Source organism: Penicillium taxi (assembly GCF_028828555.1).
Source record: "Penicillium taxi strain IBT 34144 chromosome Unknown utg000003l_segment0_segment0, whole genome shotgun sequence".
Taxonomy (NCBI): Eukaryota; Fungi; Ascomycota; class Eurotiomycetes; order Eurotiales; family Aspergillaceae; genus Penicillium; species Penicillium taxi.
This window is the reverse complement of record NW_026643205.1, coordinates 3,580,707-3,598,877: the sequence shown is the minus strand read 5'-3', so window position 1 is coordinate 3,598,877 and position 18,171 is coordinate 3,580,707. Positions and strand designations below refer to the sequence as shown.

General features: G+C 45.4%; 6 protein-coding genes across 6 annotated transcripts; 2 read left to right on the top strand and 4 right to left on the bottom strand.

Annotated features, from left to right (window-relative positions):
• Positions 1 to 160: 160 nt before the first annotated feature.
• Positions 161 to 2,199, bottom strand: N7495_004769 (putative manganese ion homeostasis (Fr); the record flags this gene model as incomplete). The annotated part of the gene is made up of 2 exons (XM_057207420.1): positions 161 to 1,822; positions 1,891 to 2,199. 2 exons carry the CDS (start codon positions 2,197 to 2,199, stop codon positions 161 to 163), a joined length of 1,971 nt encoding a protein of 656 aa, XP_057065100.1.
• A 665-nt stretch (positions 2,200 to 2,864) lies between these two features.
• Positions 2,865 to 4,608, bottom strand: N7495_004768 (cation diffusion facilitator family transporter; the record flags this gene model as incomplete). Its single annotated transcript, XM_057207419.1, has 4 exons — positions 2,865 to 4,220; positions 4,283 to 4,369; positions 4,431 to 4,477; positions 4,530 to 4,608. The coding sequence occupies 4 exons, from the start codon at positions 4,606 to 4,608 to the stop codon at positions 2,865 to 2,867; spliced, it is 1,569 nt and encodes a 522-aa protein (XP_057065099.1).
• A 949-nt stretch (positions 4,609 to 5,557) lies between these two features.
• N7495_004767 (uncharacterized protein) lies at positions 5,558 to 5,743 on the top strand (the record flags this gene model as incomplete). The annotated part of the gene is made up of 1 exon (XM_057207418.1): positions 5,558 to 5,743. The coding sequence occupies one exon, from the start codon at positions 5,558 to 5,560 to the stop codon at positions 5,741 to 5,743; it is 186 nt and encodes a 61-aa protein (XP_057065098.1).
• A 1,535-nt stretch (positions 5,744 to 7,278) lies between these two features.
• Positions 7,279 to 11,791, bottom strand: N7495_004766 (uncharacterized protein; the record flags this gene model as incomplete). The annotated part of the gene is made up of 6 exons (XM_057207417.1): positions 7,279 to 10,247; positions 10,302 to 10,533; positions 10,643 to 10,930; positions 10,978 to 11,037; positions 11,082 to 11,319; positions 11,373 to 11,791. 6 exons carry the CDS (start codon positions 11,789 to 11,791, stop codon positions 7,279 to 7,281), a joined length of 4,206 nt encoding a protein of 1,401 aa, XP_057065097.1.
• Positions 11,792 to 13,018: 1,227 nt separating this feature from the next.
• Positions 13,019 to 13,999, bottom strand: N7495_004765 (uncharacterized protein; the record flags this gene model as incomplete). Its single annotated transcript, XM_057207416.1, has 1 exon — positions 13,019 to 13,999. One exon carries the CDS (start codon positions 13,997 to 13,999, stop codon positions 13,019 to 13,021), a length of 981 nt encoding a protein of 326 aa, XP_057065096.1.
• A 1,794-nt stretch (positions 14,000 to 15,793) lies between these two features.
• N7495_004764 (uncharacterized protein) lies at positions 15,794 to 16,591 on the top strand (the record flags this gene model as incomplete). Its single annotated transcript, XM_057207415.1, has 1 exon — positions 15,794 to 16,591. One exon carries the CDS (start codon positions 15,794 to 15,796, stop codon positions 16,589 to 16,591), a length of 798 nt encoding a protein of 265 aa, XP_057065095.1.
• Positions 16,592 to 18,171: the final 1,580 nt, after the last annotated feature.

Below are 18,171 nucleotides of genomic sequence, written 5' to 3'. Positions count from 1 at the left end.
TCGAATACTATATGGTGTTATGGTTCCATCAACATATCTGTCGCTGCTTTTACTCTTCATGTAAAGTTTAGAAGGTAAGTTGTTCATCAATAGATTCCCTGTCAGATGCCCGTCTATAATAGAATAAAATATACGAATCGCTAACTGCGTGACAACCCAGCTACCAGCGCCAGATCAAAAAGAAGTACACAGACAAAACAACTACCGCAACGAGCTTGACAGAACGATAGAACTCGTTGCCCATGATCGATAGCTTAGAAAATGGGCGTTGTAATCGGATTTGATTGTATGCACCCTTGTCTGTTGACTCGGATAAAGTACTCTCTTCTGGACCACTATAAGCATTGTGGGTAAAGTTGATGAGAGGGTAGCGGGGTACGATGAACCCACCGCGGCTGGCCAGGCTACCCGTTGATGATAATGTGGAGCTGGACGTACCAAATGTGTGGTCCTGGGGTCCTGGGGTGTGGTGTTCTGAGACGTAGGTTCGTTTTTCAGAAAGGGGGAGGACAGGGGCGTTGGGCTGAGTTGGTTCTGGGGTGAAGAGGGCGTGGTAGGTGGAATGAGCGAGGAGGACGGTAATACTAAAACCAAGGATGTAGAGGTAGTGAATGAAGATGCCGAGTTGATCGGGGAGAAGACAGAGGTGATTCTGCAAGGTTGGTGTATGGCTATTTTGGGTTGATTCTCCCGTCTTGGGATCAATTGGGTTCCATAGACTGGTGAGCAAGAAGCCAGGGTGGCGAACACCCATAGCCCAAGAAAAACTCTTCACTGTGATTTCTCTGGGGGAACCGTTGAACTCGCGATGGACAACTTCGCAGTAGTCATGGTCGTCGCCGGAGTAGACCTGCACCAGATTCGGGCCCACTTTTGAGACCAAATCAGCGGATATTGCAGATGTCAGAACATTTTGATACTGGTAGCCACCCGCAATCTTGAGCGAGTTGGGCTCGTCTTCGTCCAGGTCTGGAGATGATGGCGGGTATCGCTCGCGAAGTGGGCCACATGGAGTGGCTGGATTGCGATAGAGTGGTATGTGAGTGAGAAGGATGGTGGGAAATGAGAAATCTGTGGATTCGGGGAGTTGGTGAATCACGTCTTCGGTGGCGTCTGCAACGCGGTAGTCGAATTTGAAGCCCTCCGTCTGGTTCTGCAGCATTCTGAGTTCATCCATCTCAGCCTTTGCCTTTCGAGAGGCCAGCTGGTTGATAAAATCACCAGCATCCTTCCAGATGGGCGCCGGTCCATCCTCGCCGTTATTATCGGTGGAGCTTCCTGTGAGAGGATCCGGTTGGTCTTTCGCACTCAAGGAAGGGGTGTCCACAGACACGAAGCTGTGGTTTCCGATCACATCAATTCTGTTGCTGGGTCCGAAGTAACTTTGGAATCTGTCACGGACTGGCTCTTGAATCCCGTTGCCAAAACCAAGGTCGTGATTTCCGGGCAAATTTGCAAGAAGCCTACGACCCCGGTCATCCACCGAAATGAATTCCGATTGAGCCCATGGATTCAAGAATATTTTTGCGAATCGACTGTACTCCTTTTTCCAGAACGAATCTTTGATTTTCTTATAGCGAGCCTCGGGGCTGGAACTCGTTTGCGTGGCCCATTCTCTACCGCCGTCAAATAGGTCACCGAGAAATAGTACCGAGTCAGGAACAAGGTTGCTTTGTATAGATTCAAATGACCGTCTCATAAACTGATCTGTGTACTTGACTGTCAAGGTTGAAAGAGGCCACGGGCGACCAGGGTAAGTATGGGGATCGACAAGCTGAGGGTCAGCAACGAATACGACATGGTATGGTGTTGCATATTGAGGCTAGATGAAAGCCATTGTCAGTGCCATTTCCAAAAAAAGGGAATAGTTCGTGTGGGTAGTAGACATACCCATCTCTCCCAACCCTGCCAAACACATGCATCTATGTGTTCTTGAAACACTGTGCGTTCTCCCCACCAGAGAGTAAGAATCCATAGTAAGATCACGCCATTTGCAACTGTGAAAATATTCTTGAACATCCGCACCACAAAGCTCTGAGAATCGCTATCCTTGGGGGTTTCATCCCAGATAGTGACGCATTGGGTTGTGCAGGTTCGTAGCTGATCCCACACACGATTGAGGATATTTGGTGATTGATTGGAATAACTGGTAAAGGAAGGAGAGAAGGAGCCTGCGTCGCGTGAATTATTGTAGCGCATCTTTCCTTGGCCCGCACTTATTATACCAGAGAGTTGTTTTCGGAGCCGGGGCGACAATGGGTGGGTTAACAAAAGGAATGAAGCTGCATAATCTTCAAATGCAAAAGCAATGGCATGAAGGAGTGCAGGCCAAACGTAAGAATTATAGAGAAGTGAGGTCAGAATTATTTGGCTAAGCCATGGCGTGTTGAAACGGAGAACAAGGAGTGTGTGGATCGAGTCGAGGCCAGTGTCGACCACTGGGGAAATCACGTGGTTGCTAAAAATGGAGAACCATAAAGCTATCTACTACTGAGCCTTTTGGGCAATCTATTCAAAGTTTCTAATTTTAGAATGAAATCAACGGGGGTCAGCCTCAATCTAGAACTCGGTCAGAGTAATGGCATTTGATAATAAAGATACATGAGGAATTGGGGATATCCGAGCACGGACACCAGAGCGTAGGAAGTGAGAATTTTTCGAGCGGGATAGAGGATGACTATCCATGTGGAGGACAAGGGGAATACAGGAATCACAGCGGCAACAGCCGAAAGAGGAAGGTATCAAGAGAATGTGTGATACAAATTAGGAAATAGGTGTATGGTGATGAAGGATGGGAACGAGGTAGTGCCAGATTAGGGTGTTTAAAGGATCAAACTGTTTGAAGCATCCAGTAGGCGAAATAATCAGGGAGACTTTTTGGAGCAACATCCGCTATCTTTAGCACAGCTATCATCGCAGTCTAGGAGACAGGCCTGAGGGTCACTGTCACGAACGCTGCCTGTGAGACTGGAGCTCAGCTCATCCGCACCAGTTTGAGACGAGGATGACTGGACATGAGCGTGGCTTTCTTCCGTCTGTGAAAACTCAGGTTGAATGGTTGCAGAATGAATTCCGTAGGCGTGAAGACATTTGCGGACTTGTTGAGCAAGGCGCATGTATCTCTGGGAACCTTCGCCTTTGATGTCGGTGTCAACTTGAATGTGGATTGACGCAACAATCTTAGTGTCGCTCAACTGCCAGACGTGGAGATGGTGCGAGCTAAGAATACCAGGAAGTCCTTCGATATCTTCCTTGATATGGTCAATGCTCAAACCTGCTGGCACGGCTTGTAGAAGTATACGAGAGGCAGCCTTGCACAGTGGAATAGCAGAGGTGAGGATTATAACGGTAATGACCAGGGAAATACCAGGGTCAACGTAGAATCTCCATTTATAATCGGTCAACCAAATAACGAGGGCAGATGCAATCACACCAATATTACCAAGTGCGTCTCCCATGACGTGGAGGAAGACACCACGCATGTTCAGATCATGGCTGTGACTACCCTTACCTTTGGGCTTGGGCTGAGAATGGTTGTGATCCCTGTGGACATCTTCCTCGACAATTGCGATTTTGATGGGATCGGCGTTCTCATCGGTGTAATTTGAAGCGCGGTCCCGGTGCTGAAGTAGACCTGAGCGCTCGGTAGGAGTGGCTACCTCTTGGCTGTCGGAGTCAGATGGCATTTCAGCGTCAAATGAGCTACGGCTAGCAGCAATAATGTCCTGTCGCATGGTCGCCGGGTGCACATATATATCCTCCACGCTGGCAAGTCCGCGCGCAGCCGAAGAGCTGTATCGTCTGGAGCCACGGTTCGAGGTTTCGGTCACGCGGCGTTTGCGATGAGGAATAGTATGCTCTGTGTGAGTATGGGTGAGATCTGGAGTGCTGTGGGGATGGGAATGCGTATGCTCGACTGAGTGGTCATGATCATGGTGATCATGTTCGTGACCGGCTTCGACGTCCTCCTCGTCATGGGAATGCTCATGACCATGATCATGACTATGACCGTGAGAGTGGCCATGGCCGACATCGTGAAACAGAACTAGACCCACGATATTCGAAAGTAGTCCAAAGCAACCGACAACGCAAACAAGCTTCGGGTTTTGTACCTCTTGAACCTCCACTAGACGTTGAGTGGCCTCAAGAAAGATCGACATACACAACGCAACCAGGAAAACACCGTTCACCAAAGCACCGAGTGTTTCGGCTCGCTGCCACTAAATTCGCATTCGATATCAGTATTTGTCCAAGCGGTGTGCCAAAAGTAGACGAAACTCACCCCGTAGGTGTACGTCTTCGAGTTTGTCTCGCTGTTGGCGACTTTCACGGCCCATAATCCGACGCACAAAGAGAGAACATCATTCAGCTATATTATAGATTAGATCGAGGTTGGAAGGAACGAGGACTTGTACGACACCAGGACGCACCATGTGAAAGGAATCGGCAACAAGGGCAAGCGAGTGGACGGCATAACCTGAAGCGACACGTGTAAGCAATGACTAGATACTCCCAGTTGAGATACAGACCTGTGATTAATTCTAGTAGGAAGAACACAGAGTCAATGACCAACAAGATAATAATGCGGTTCGTCTTGGAGAGCCCCATCGTGACGATGACCGTGTACGTCGGTGATGAGCTCAACGCAAGAGTCAACGTGCGCTAAGAAACGAGGTAAGCAAGAAGTGTTGAAAGAAAACGAAGAATCGATGAGGGAGGGAAAATTTGCGACGCAACTGTTGGAGAGATAAACCCACTTCTCGAGGTGGAGCTTGAGAACATAACACAATAATCGACCCCAAAGGCGGAGGAGGCCCCTTCGACCTCCGATAGGCCCGAACTGACGTTATTGGAGGATTTATTACGTCCCTAGAAACCTCTTTGTTATGTTGCTTTATCTCTTAGATCTATAATTTTCTATTTAAACCTGTACGTGTTTTTCTTTTATTTTCTTTCTCTGTAAGGCTGCAGCTTTGTACAAGTTTGTGCAGGGAAAACGCCTTGACCCACGAGTCTAAGCTTCGGTCCAATAAGCGGGTTTACCCCCGAAGGTACTACCCCATACTCTCAGTTGTACACTCATTGTTCCACTTTAATACGAGGTCTTTCTTGGCTTTCAATAGTTCGAGGTCAATACTCGGCATTTATTCATTGAAATTTGTAAAACATAATCAAGCGCAAGAAACGTCAACGTTGCTAGAGTCATTGTTTCCGATGATAACGTTGATTATGTCGGACTTGAACGTCGTGTCTCCGAGCTCGGACGATCTCGGAGATTCCAGAGACGACTTAGTTGAAAACTCGGAGATCAGGGAGTAGTAATCTCAGAAATTTCCCATAATACCGTTGAGCGCCGTCATAGCCTCATAGACAACCTTCAACTTGGAGTCTAACAACGTACTAGCATTTTGGTCTAGCGTTCGCACCTGCTCAAACGAGAGAACATTTCTCCCCGTAGATCTTGGAGAGCTTCACTAACTTGTCGATCTGTTTATTTCTAGAACATTGACAGTATATGGTGGACAAGACTCTCTGAGAGTCGTGTCTTCATCTGTCGATGTATTTGGTTCTCGAAATTGGACAGGATATGGCGGACAAGACACTGCTTTATTTGTCTCATGCTCGCTTGTTGACGTGCTTAGACTTGGTTCACCAGCCAACATCTGAGCGAGTGAGGCTTTTCTCCTTGCTCGAGCAACAGATCTTTGTCTGGCTTCGCGACAAGACAGGCATTGTTTCGTGATGAATGTTTGTTTCTTGGACTGGAATTGATCGAGGGCTCTCATACACCCACATCTACTGCAATTCTTCGTGTCCATGATATCGGCAAGATGTAAACAGAATGGGTGAAGAGGTTTGGGTTAGCAGCAGAAAATGATCTGAGGAGAGTTGATGAGGAAGAAGATGGAGGGCTTGAAGTAGCAAAGTGTTTTATGGTATCGACGTAAGCTACTCATATATACATATACATGCGTGGTGAATTTTGGAGTACTGAATTCACTTCCCTGGCCGTTTGAATTATGAATATTTCCAATACCTTCCTTTCAAAGCTTTCCTACATTCACATTCAAGTCTTCTTTGTATTCACCCAGAACTTACAGTGATCACAGGTTTTAAAGAATTACGTACAGAGTGTCAGTTGATTTTGCTTCATTATCACCTCAGTTATATTATAAGTGATCTCAATTCAATTTGAATTCCATGTCCGATGCAGGCCGGCGAAAATATGAGTAAGTTTTCCGTCTACAGAAAACCTCTCAACACCAGGGGCTATACGCAGAGATAGAGGCGACTGCCAAAATCTTTAAGATTTTCGAGCCTCTCAACCTTTCCTGCATCACGCTCGTTGAGCTGGCTTGAGTCCCTGGACTGTGGAGATCGAAGAAGAGTTTCATCGGTTCATCAATGACGATAAAGCATCAAAGTTTATTGTCAAAATCAGGGGTAAGAAGTTGGAAGTGACTGGTGAAGTTATTCAATGGAATACTTCTGGACAAATGTATCAACTTTATTTCGGTACTGATTCCCCATCTAATACCAACTCGGCCGCGAATACTTCAAGAGAACCAGTAGCATCAGATCTATGACTGAAACTGAATAAATGAATTTTGAAGTTGAAGTATGGTCTGCCGCTGAGCATCAGAGCATCGAGCCCCAATAAATGATTATAAGACCGAGCTCTATGAAACAAAGCTCTCGGCATACAAAAATTTGGAAAACTGTCACAAAATCAGCGTCCTACAGAAGATTGCCCAGTAGATTGTAGTACCTGGCTCATCTTTTTGCGAAACCCCACCTGAAGTCGAAGACTTCACAAATACATATATGTTCACGGAATCTGGCTTCACTAGAGTACGTCCCGAAACTGGTGCTACCAATTCTTTTACTAAAACATACTGGTCTACATTAGGGGTAGGCTGGGAATATTGATATTCTTTACAAGTACCAATACAATACCGTACACTGTTAATACATGGCTGTATAAAATATCATGTCTCATCACTGGATTGGCAACTAAAGCTTTCGATGATAATGCAAATCAATCAAAAAACTGGACAGAGGGAAAAGGGAAACGAGGGCGTCCGGAATCTGGTGATGTATCACAACTGATTATCACTCCGTCAAACGCCAGTCTATTGGGTGTCTGGAAGAGCAAATAGCGACTAGTATCATCTTCCACTTGAACTACATAGAACGACCATTGTTCATAAAGCGACGGAAATAATAGGTCGGACCGATAGCCAACCTACTCATATAAGGTGCACTGGGCGGCTGTTCTCATCCACAGGTACCTCCTGCATTAAGGAGCATCTTGACAACAGCATCGTGACCACCCTCAGCAGCCCATGATGATGGTGTCCGGCCATATTTTGTGTCTTTGGCATCGACATCCACCTTATCTGTATCGAGAAGTATCTTGACAACAGCATCGTGACCATTCTCAGAAGCCCATGATAATGGTGTCCGGCCATATTTTGTGTCTTTGGCATCGACATCCACCTTGTTTGTGTCGAGAAGCATCTTGACAACAGCATCGTGACCACCCTCAGCAGCCCATGATAATGGTGTCCGGCCATATTCTGTGTCTTTGGCATCGACATCCACCTTATCTATATCAAGAAGCATCTTGACAACAGCATCGTGACCACCCTCAGCAGCCCATGATAATGGTGTCCGACCATATTCTGTGTCTTTGGAATCGACATCCACCTTGTTTGTGTCGAGAAGCATCTTGACAACAGCATCGTGACCACCCTCAGCAGCCCATGATAATGGTGTTCCGCCATATTTTGTATCTTTGGCATCGATATCCACCATATCTATATCGAGAAGCATCTTAACAACAGCATTTTGACCACCCCAGGCAGCCAAGAGTAGTGGTGTAGAGTTATCTGTACTTTTAGCATCGACGTCCACCTTGTTCGTGTCGAGAAGCATCTTGACAACAGCATCGTGACCACCCTTAGCAGCCAAGAGTAGTGGTATAGAGTTATCTGTACTTTTAGTATCGACATCCACCTTGTTTATGTCGAGAAGCAATTTGACAACAGCATCGTGACCGCCCTCAGCAGCCCATGATAATGGTGTCCAGCCATATTCTGTGTCTTTGGCATCAACATCCACCTTGTTTGTGTCGAGAAGCATCTTGACAACAGCATCGTGACCACCCTTAGCAGCCCATGATAAAGGTGTCCCGCCATATTTTGTGTCTTTGGCATCGACATCCACCTTGTTTGTATCGAGAAGTATCTTGACAACAGCATCATGACCACCCTCAGTAGCCCATGACAATGGTGTCCGGCCATATTCTGTGTCTTTGGAATCGACATCCACCTTGTTTGTGTCGAGAAGCATCTTGACAACAGCATCGTGACCACGCCAGGCAGCCAAGAGGAGTGGTGTAGAGTTACCTATACTTTTAGCATCGACATCCACCTTGTTTGTGTCGAGAAGCATCTTGACAACAGCATCGTGACCACCCTCAGCAGCCCATGATAATGGTGTCTGGCCATATCTTGTGTCTTTGGCATCGACATCCACCTTGTTTGTGTCGAGAAGTATCTTGACAACAGCATCGTGACCACCCTTAGCAGCCCATGATAATGGTGTCTGGCCATATTCTGTGTCTTTGGCATCAACATCCAGCTCCACATTGTCTGTGCAAAGCAGAACGCACTTAAGCAGCTTGGTCAACCCGTATCTTGCGATGATATGCAACAGTGTACTTCCACTAGGTGGAGCACGGTAGAGCTCAAGTGTTCTGTATATCTCTACCCATTGTTGGATAAAAGACCCCCTCGGCCAATCTAGGTATTCCAGAAGATCATTTAGGGCTCTTTCTGTTTTCTCGCCATACTGAATGTGAGATACCCACGATGTTGTAGCATAGTGTAGGAAGGGGAAATTAGACCCGTCATCCCACCCAGTGAAGTTATACCGAGAGATCATAACCATTCTGAGATAACGGACACAACAACATGATAGGCGATAATGAGCAGTAGGGCCTACTATATCGATTTCCCTTGTCTGACCCAGAATCAATAACCCATGCTCGATGAAGAAGTCCTTTACCGACTGGTGGATGAACTGAACAATGCGAGCATTTCTGGATGGTACGATTTCTGTGAGTCCACAGCTTAGGGTCTTAAATCTTCTGTCGATGTCTTTTTCGGCAATGAAGTCATCCGACTGGTAACACTCGTCGAGAGTCTGATGTGCGCAGCCGGGATCAACTACCATAGACCATTGTAGCTCGACGGTCGTTAACGGTCTCGTAGAGAAACAGATCCATTGCATTAGCTTTAGAGCCTCCGGACGATCTTTCATACCCTGAATGAGCTCATGATATAGTTCACCTAAGCCTTGAGGAATACGTTTGATTTCTGCCTTGATCTTTCCTTTTGGTTCCCCATTCCGCTCCATACGTAGTAGTCGTTGAATAACAAAGTATGCCCATAGAAAAACACCTTCCGCGCGGGTGCATATTTCTTCTTGCATTTCAGTGTCTATATCGCTTATAGAGAAGCGCTCTCGAACAAAAGCGGCGATGTCTGCCTTATTCTCTTTATGTAACACTATAGTTGATCCTTCACGGAGATCAAGAATAGGGTACTCACGACAAGAGAAGCAGATACCGAACCGAGACTCTGTTGATGGGAGACTTAAACATAGATCGTCGAAGTCTTTGATTAGTTCGACGGCCAGTTCTTCGCCGCACTCGTCAAGCGCATCAATGCATAGGACAACCGAACGGGTCTTCAAAATTCTTATAAGCGATGACTTTAAGAAAGCCTGTAGTTGCTGTAGCTCCCAATTCCACTTATCTCCGGGCTCGCCAATTGTCCTTTGCTGTTCCTGAAAGTACTCGACCAGATCAGTCAGTGCTCCTGATACACTCTTTAGTAGCTGATGTATAAGAGATCGGTAGAGCCCTAGTGGAGTTTTCTGAAGTTCATGGCCGCGTCCATGAAAAAAGAAGGAGATCACTAGAGCGTCCACGTCATAAACAGCAGGAATCTCTTGGAGGGCATATTTCATGAGCGTTGATTTTCCAGATCCGGGTTTTCCTCTTATCCAGAGCAGGCCTCGGTTTTGACGAGTCCATTGTGTCAGGGTTTCGTGACTAAGAAGCCAACTATATGTGCCCGTAGCAGCGATATCAATCTTATTCTGCCGGCTGTCTATGTCCTCAAAGGCTAGTGACTTCAGGCATGACTGTATTATTTTCGACTGGGGTAGGTATAGGCCTAAGCTACAAAATTAGTTGTAGGCCATACCACCCACGTCAAGTGGTAACATACTGTCCTTAGCGAATCGTTCTGCGACCTTCACCTTCGCGTCACGAACAAGTCTTTGAAGTCGTTCCTTCACGATGAGATAATCCGCTTGGTTCCTGGAGCTATACTTCACAAGCCCCGAATGATCTGTGTTAAGGGAGATTTTGTCTTCATATAAACCCGTGCTTATGGCCGACTTTTCTGTTACTAGTAAAGATGGGCGGCCGGTCTTGTTCCATTTCCCGTCTTGAGCATGCTATATAAAGAGTATTAGCCTTTCCTTGCTATATTTGAATATAGCTTCTGTCAGCCTATGGGTTATGTGATGGCCCATTTAAGAAATTAAAAGTCCGAGAGCTTCTTACCTCTAAGGTTGGACTAAGGATGCGCTCAAAGAATGTCACTACACGGTAGTGGCCCTTACAGCTCTCGGAAAACTGATCAGAAAGCCTCTTAAGGAAGGTTGAGGGCTCCGAATCGTTGTCCACGAGCAAGTCGTCGATCAGTGCTTTATTCGGCTGGCCCTGGACAATCGTTCTCAACTGTTCATTTCGGAGGCCGAGATTCGGTACGCCGAAGAAAAGCAGTCCAAAACAAGCTTTAGATAGGTCCGAGTCCGCATTACTTCGTCCTCTACGAGCACGAATAAGAAGCTGCAATGGCCAGTCAGCTATGTTACCAGAGATGATAAGCGACTTACCTCTTTGATCAGTAATCCGCCGAGGCTATGGCCGATAAGGACGATCGGACGGCGAGAAGTCTATTAGGAATTAGTCAGATCTAGACATCATAGAGACCACTTACACCATCATTCGCTCGAAAGGCATTGATCTGCTCTAGCAAGGCACCACCTAGGTCTTCGATAGACTGTTTCGATAGGCTGTTCAGTAGAGTTGTATCATAACCGTACAGCAGTACTCGGACCTTGGGCAGGTCTTCCGGCAGGTCTATAGGCAGGAAGTCTCGTAGCCAAACTTCATCGCTGTCTATGGATTTCCAAGAACCAAGGGCGTGGCTTCCTAGGCCTGGGACGGCAATGATGCTATAGAGAGGAGTTAGCAAAGACAAGGTGAATCGGCAGAAGTAGGCACGTACTCGACATCTGCTCCGCTCTCGCCCTCGTAGAGTGGTGTGATTCCATCAAATCTGCAGGTAAATGTGTATGGGTAACATTTGCTAGTTCGGCTTAGACGTGCGCATAGGTTCTCCCCAGACAGTGACGTAGTAATAGAAACCGTAGCGCAGAAAAAGTGCTTGTCCCTTGGTGTCAAACGATGGCAAATTATGGTAGCAACAGCCCTCTGCAAGTCCGGGTCCTGCTCAGCAAAGGACTTTATATTATGTTCTAGTTCTTTGGTGTCATTGATTGGGATGTTGTCGACACGAAAGGTCAGCCTCTTGGGCTTAGGCACCTCTAATGGCTGCCGCCAGCGGACGAGGAGGGCAGTAACTACGATGACGATGGACGCTGTGGCGACTATCTTGGCCAAATCTGCCCAGATTTTGTACGGCATTATCTCGCAAGAAGAAAAGTGGATTGAGAGAATTGCTGTGAACAGACAGAATGCAAGGTACTTGCCTCGTCGCCATGAGGGGTAACATAACAGTTCGTAGGCCTGCGGCTGAAGACCACATGATGAGGTCACGTGGCATAGCGTGAAGTGTCGCGCCTAGTCCACGCGTTGTATGAGAGTGAACCTGTCGGGATCTTCGCTGATTCACATAAATGAATTTGATAGTTCTTCATATGATGCCAGCGACTATGGTGACATCAAGTGCAACACCGCCCTTTCCGTTGGTTGGCCTATCAATTAACACGGACACCGGACGGGCTGTCCCGACGTGTGCCTGCCCTAGCGTTCCAGTGCGAGGGACTTGCTTGCTGAAAATCCTGTAAAGGCCTGGCCGATCAGAATCAGCGTCACGGCGATATGAGGCTCTTCTGGTCCCTCCGTAGCAATAGGCTTACTGCTGATATATAATATGGCGAAGGAGTAGAGGCTCGCAATCTACGACCGTCTTCTGATACTGGAGGAGAAACGAACGAAAGAGTAAGAATGGATGACAGTTGATTGTATGCTCACCATCTGCCTATTCTGTTCTCGATATCGGATTTAAGGGAATTGCATGGAAGAGTCGAAGTCTCATTTTCAAAGTCTATGGAAGCAAATACTGGAATACAGCTGGAGCAACGGATCCAAGAGAGCTCCACGAAACTATAAACGGGGCTTCCAAAACCATCCGTTTATCTGAGAGACAATTCTCTCGCAGCTTGAATCTTGAAGAATATAGATATCATCATCACTCGTCATATTCATTTTTCTTTCGATGCACAAAATTCAAAGCGCGTGCTTAAAAGGCTAGAATGAGTGTAGCATACTCTAGGTTCCCACCGCTTATATCAACTTTGCGAATATTGAGATAGCGACATTGAGCGCTCGCTGTCTGGACTGATGCTGAAGTAAACATATATTATATGAGAATATACGAGTATTGAACTGGTCTGCATAGAAATTTCTAGAATTTATAATATATCTAGCGGCAATTTTAAAGGAAGGACATTGTATTTCCGTTTCGTAAATCACGTCTGGAATTAGCACTTGTGAAGATCATATATACGCTACTAGACAAAAGGTATTTCAACTTAGTATTTTAAGAACGGTTTTTGAATAACTAAAATGTAAGCCAGTCTTGAGTTTGTCTGCATAGTAGCATATCTTGAAATCTACTTGAGTTGCCTATTACACATGGCCGTCTAGCCTTTTCTGTGGATTCTGTTTCAACCATAGCCGATGGGCTATCGCAAATCTCCACTCCTTGATCACTTTGAAAACAAAAAGAAATACCAACATAAGCATAAGGACACCAGTTACAAATCCAATCAAAGTACTGAGCCAGTAGCAAACCGCAAATAACAAAGTACTCGAATATCTCTCATCGGAAGTGGAGGCTGCGAGACTGACCTGCATACAGTTCAGGACGATCGAGAAAAATGCAAATGCAGATATCATGGGGCCTTGAATTCGAGCAAAGTACGCTCGATACTGATAACTCTCACGTTTATAATGGCTTTTTCCTAGGAGAATGGGCGCATAATAGTTCAGTCGGGTCAATCGGATCTCTCCATAATGATATCGTCCCGAAACTTCGTTTTCCGCGATGTCATTGAAACGAGCAGTGAACTGGCAGAAGCGAGGCCAGGTCACTTCTTTAGGAACCAGGCAGAGAGCCGGGTCTTGTGCGATATGTAGATCTGATTCATATTGTATCAGGTGTAAATACGTTCGCAGATACCCGAGTGCGGCCTTTCTGACCTTCGCTGCCGCACCATATTTAGACGGATCGCTCATAAATGTATCCCAGAATGCGTAGGATGTTATGTACTTGGGAAGGGGTTTAATGAAAATTCGGGCGTCGATCCAGACAAGATGTAGTCGAGGATCCTCAGTTACGATGATCTGTCGGCCCTTTACTCGCTGTCGATGCAACGGGGAAATATTGCTGCTATCCTGCTTCGACATCCACCAGAGTCTGCCCGATATCGACTCAAGGTCCTCAGACCATAATTCCCGGAGAATGAAATCATACAAGCCCTTACGATCGCTAGTTTTGATCCGGGGATGACCTGGTAAATAATCAAGCGATGCATCGAGATCACGATTGAGCTGATCGTCTTTGTGGAAGGGACATGGCAATGAATAAGTTTCTGCGTGAGTTGACATTTTTTGAAAGCGCTAGATTTGGAATATACTTAATTTTAGAATGATACTGAATGCTGAGAAGTCAATCAGAAAGATTGTTTTATTCGATAAAGGTTGTCGCTAAATAGTGGGGTTGGCGTTCAGCCTTGTTTAAATAACTAGCCAACGTGTTCCACCGCTCCGCCAACACCGCTGCTCAGCCACCCCACCAAATTCTTTCCCAATTCGTATTATTTCTAAACGCAGGTGCATTAACTAACGTTAAGTTTTTACGGCGGCTGAATAATCGCGACCGCTTAATAATTTATCGGCGCTAATATCTTGGCAGCGGGGCCCGAAAAGAGTTATTTTGTGTGTATTGGTCGAGCCGATTTCGAGACTATATCTGCTGCATGCTCAGATGATTTCAAAGTATTTCTCATCCTCATATCAACAATCCTTATACGGTGAGTTGACAGATTCTAGGAGGGCAAACATGCGAGATTGACCTGTCTCAAAACGAACCTCAGGCTGTCGAAATCATGGTTCGCTATCTATACAGTCATATACGCGTTCTTGAAATCCCGACTTGGTAGCTTGATGAGCAAAATTCAAAATGACCAGGAGAAGATTGATGACATTCAGTGAAGTTTCAGACCCGATGATTATCTTTCCGATGATAGCGTCGTTTTTTGAGATGGTAATGATATTGATCAAGTATATTAACGCATCTTTAAATATCATAACTATGTATCTAATAATTCCATGATATCATATGTCACTTCGAAATATCAGTGTTACTTTTCAGTGTCCAGAAAAACATTCGAAGAGTGTAGGTGGTTGCACCAGTTTCGGGAAATACTGTATATCAATGGATTCTCAATCATACCTAGACATTACATCCTTACCAAAGAGCCAAAGTATAAACAGCATAAAATTGTCAAAGACTTAATTCAAATTATACAGCAGCTTTTTGAATTTGGTGTCCTCAATAAGGAAATTTCAGAGAGGAGTTTGATTGTCCAGAGTGTGGAAGGTATGTTTCAAGTGTTCATGATCGACTTTGGAATATGTACCTTCTATGGAAGCGAGTACACCTCCCGGCAACACAAGGCATTCGGCAACGAAGATGTGATTGAGCAGATGATGGAAAGACGTTTTCTTAGAGGTGCATATCTCTATTATCCGTCCAGTCTCTATTCACACCTGCTTTCGGAGTTCGAGGGCCAGTAAGGCGCGAGGAGGGGATTGATCTCTACTTCGAATGAAAATAGTCTTGGCTATAGTAGGTTGTTTATATAATGATTTTGCGAGAAATTCTTGTCTGCGGCGATTGATAAAGCATCCTGTCTTACTCATCTGAGCTATTCCGCTCTGATCTCAATATTTCTATCGGCTTGAAGTACGGTGTGACCTGATTGATCCAAGTACAACCGGCTTACATGGCTTAGGAAAACTTTATATCTGTTTTATAATCTTTCGATCTCTTATCTTTAGGATGAGCTACTTTGACCCCAGCTTTGCTGATCAAATAAATTTCACTTTCGTGAAGTTTTTGGTAGCTTGTTTGTCGCTCAACTTCCTGAAGCCATCTTTGACCGTCACACTGCATCCTTTGTGCTTAATGTTTGCTTCTCCCATTGTGTGATAAGGCTTCAATGTTTCACCGAACTTTCCTTAATGTTTTTAGCTCGGTAGTCTTTGGCCCCTGATGGCATGACATGATAACGAGTGACCCCACTTTGAAGAGCAGAGGATCTTCTCCCCCTTTGCTCAGTTAAATATGAGAGGTCATGGAAATTATACCACAATCAAAATTTCAGTCAATTCACTACAATGTCTCTCCATTACAAGAAAGTCATCTACCCTACTCTAGACCCAGGCCAGAATCTCCCAACTTTCAGGGCAAGCGATCTGCAGATTGTTGAAGCTATCGCACCCACAGTTTCCGTCGTCTTGTTCGAGCAGCAGAAGTTCGCATACAAAAAAATCGATCGCCCTATCTATGAACCTAGTGATACGGATCATATCTTGGACGAGATCGAGGCTCTTGCAAAGTTCCAGGGGCAGTCGAATATCGCACAATTGGTCGGTCTAGTAATATCAGAAAACCATTATAAGACCAACTCATCATCCGACACACCAGAAGTGATTACAGGGTTTCTCCTTGAATACTATTCCGGGGGCTCGCTCGAAGAGATCTCTGTGGAGACAAAGATCAGAAATGGCTCTCTTCTGATCCAATGGGCTCTACAGATTGGAAGCGCGCTGGAATCAATGCATGAGAGTGGTCGAACCCACCTTGATATCAAGCCCTCAAATATTCTTCTAGATGCTCGGGGAAACGCTATCCTCATAGATATCAGCGGGACCGGCGGCTATGATTGGGAATGGCTTTCACCTGAGATGCAAGGGCTCCTCCAAAGAAATGGCGAATTAGCCCCTGTCAGTGCTCCGTGGAAGGCACGAATTGATACAGACCAATGGGCTTATGGTAGATTACTCGCTACAATTGCCGAAAAAAGTGGTGATCGTGATGCACGTGTAAAGCTGCAATCAATTGCTGGTGATTTGATGAGAACTGCCCCTGAAGCTCGTATTTCGTTATGCGACGCTCTTGCAAAGCTACAATAAACGAGCAATCAACAGGAGCTGTGGATCTTGAATCTTACCCACGGTACTTTTGTAATTTTAATTTTATTCTGAGTTGAATTCAATCTATTGATACTTTTGTAGTTCATAGAATGGGCACTATCCTGTAGGTTGCTCATATTAGAATATTTTCCTCAATAATACGGATTGATAAAGCTCAATACACTGGAAATGACTCGTAGGGATGGTAACGGATTGTCGGATTTTACGTGATCAAAAATTGTTGACGGATTCAATCCGTTGAATCTGTCAATCTGTCAATCCGCTACCATCACTAGAAATGAGATTGTAAAACTCAAAGACTGCAAGTCTCTTCAAAATATATTTTCCAGTAAACTTGGAGCTCCGCTTGGGCCTCTTGGTTCCAAAGGCAGAGGATGTCCAACTGCCTGTATTCTGGCATGAAATATCTGTAGAAACCCTTCAAAATCGCCTAACTTTGTAGATTTAGCAATATAAAAGCAGGCTCAACGAGAGTGACTCATGAAAGTAAGTGTAAAGGCTCAAAAACTTTCAAGATTGTAGCGGTCTCTATAATGCCTTCGGACGGTTCCTGGGGCTCAAGGTTTGTGGCCAAGCCGAGCCTTTGAGGCTCAGCAGAGAAAAAAGCCCGGGGAAGCCGGATCTGGGACCCGCATAGCCGTCATTCATATGGGGATGCCAGACTTTTACCTAATTGCTCTAAATCTTTAGCTCGATTTATTGATCGCGCTTGAATTGTTTAATTAAACCTAGGCAGAGTATTTGGTGAGCTAGTTTTGCTTATCTCAGATCAGTGGCGTCATGATATATGACTAGGAAATTTCGGCTGAAATCTTATGTGGGTTCTTCAAGCACCGATTAGATGAAACTGATTAAAATGACATTTCAACCTCCCTAAAAACTTTTCCTGTACTCTTCTATTTCCTTAACTCCACCTTATACCATCCCGAGTCCCGTAGCAAGTTCAATTGAATACATGCCTTATACTGGTCACTGAAATTGCGAGAGTATTTGCATCACGCTGCCGGAGCAGCCCTCTAACGCGGTTATCTGTCACTGGTGCGTACTACTCGCCTCGTCGCCGATTTTAATGCTGACTGTTCTAACAGTGATAGTTGCAGAAGGGTAGGCGGTGGTAAAATCCATACAATCCCAGGAAAAAAAGACCTTTCAAGAGAGAGCAGGGCTTACGTCTTAAAAAAGTCTTTCGGTGAACTATCATGTTCCTAGAGAAGAAATGAACATCGATGACCCGGATACTGCTCTGAAAATTTACGAGGATTCAAAAACTGCATCTAGGAATGTGATACATGTGTTGTACACGAACTGCTCTAACAATTGAACCCAGGCTAATTTTGTGACCTAAACCAAAATTTTTGCTCTAAGTATGGAAGATATGCTCGCTCTAATCGAGCTATTTGGGTAAAGAGGTGGATCGGTAACTAAGATGAAAGTGATATTTACACCAGTACTCCCATGATCCTCGGCAAAGTTTTCCTGAAGGTAAACATGTTTGATACAGTATCGCCCAGCAATCTTGTTGCTTTCCCAGAAAAGCGTCTGAATCTCTGAGTAACTGG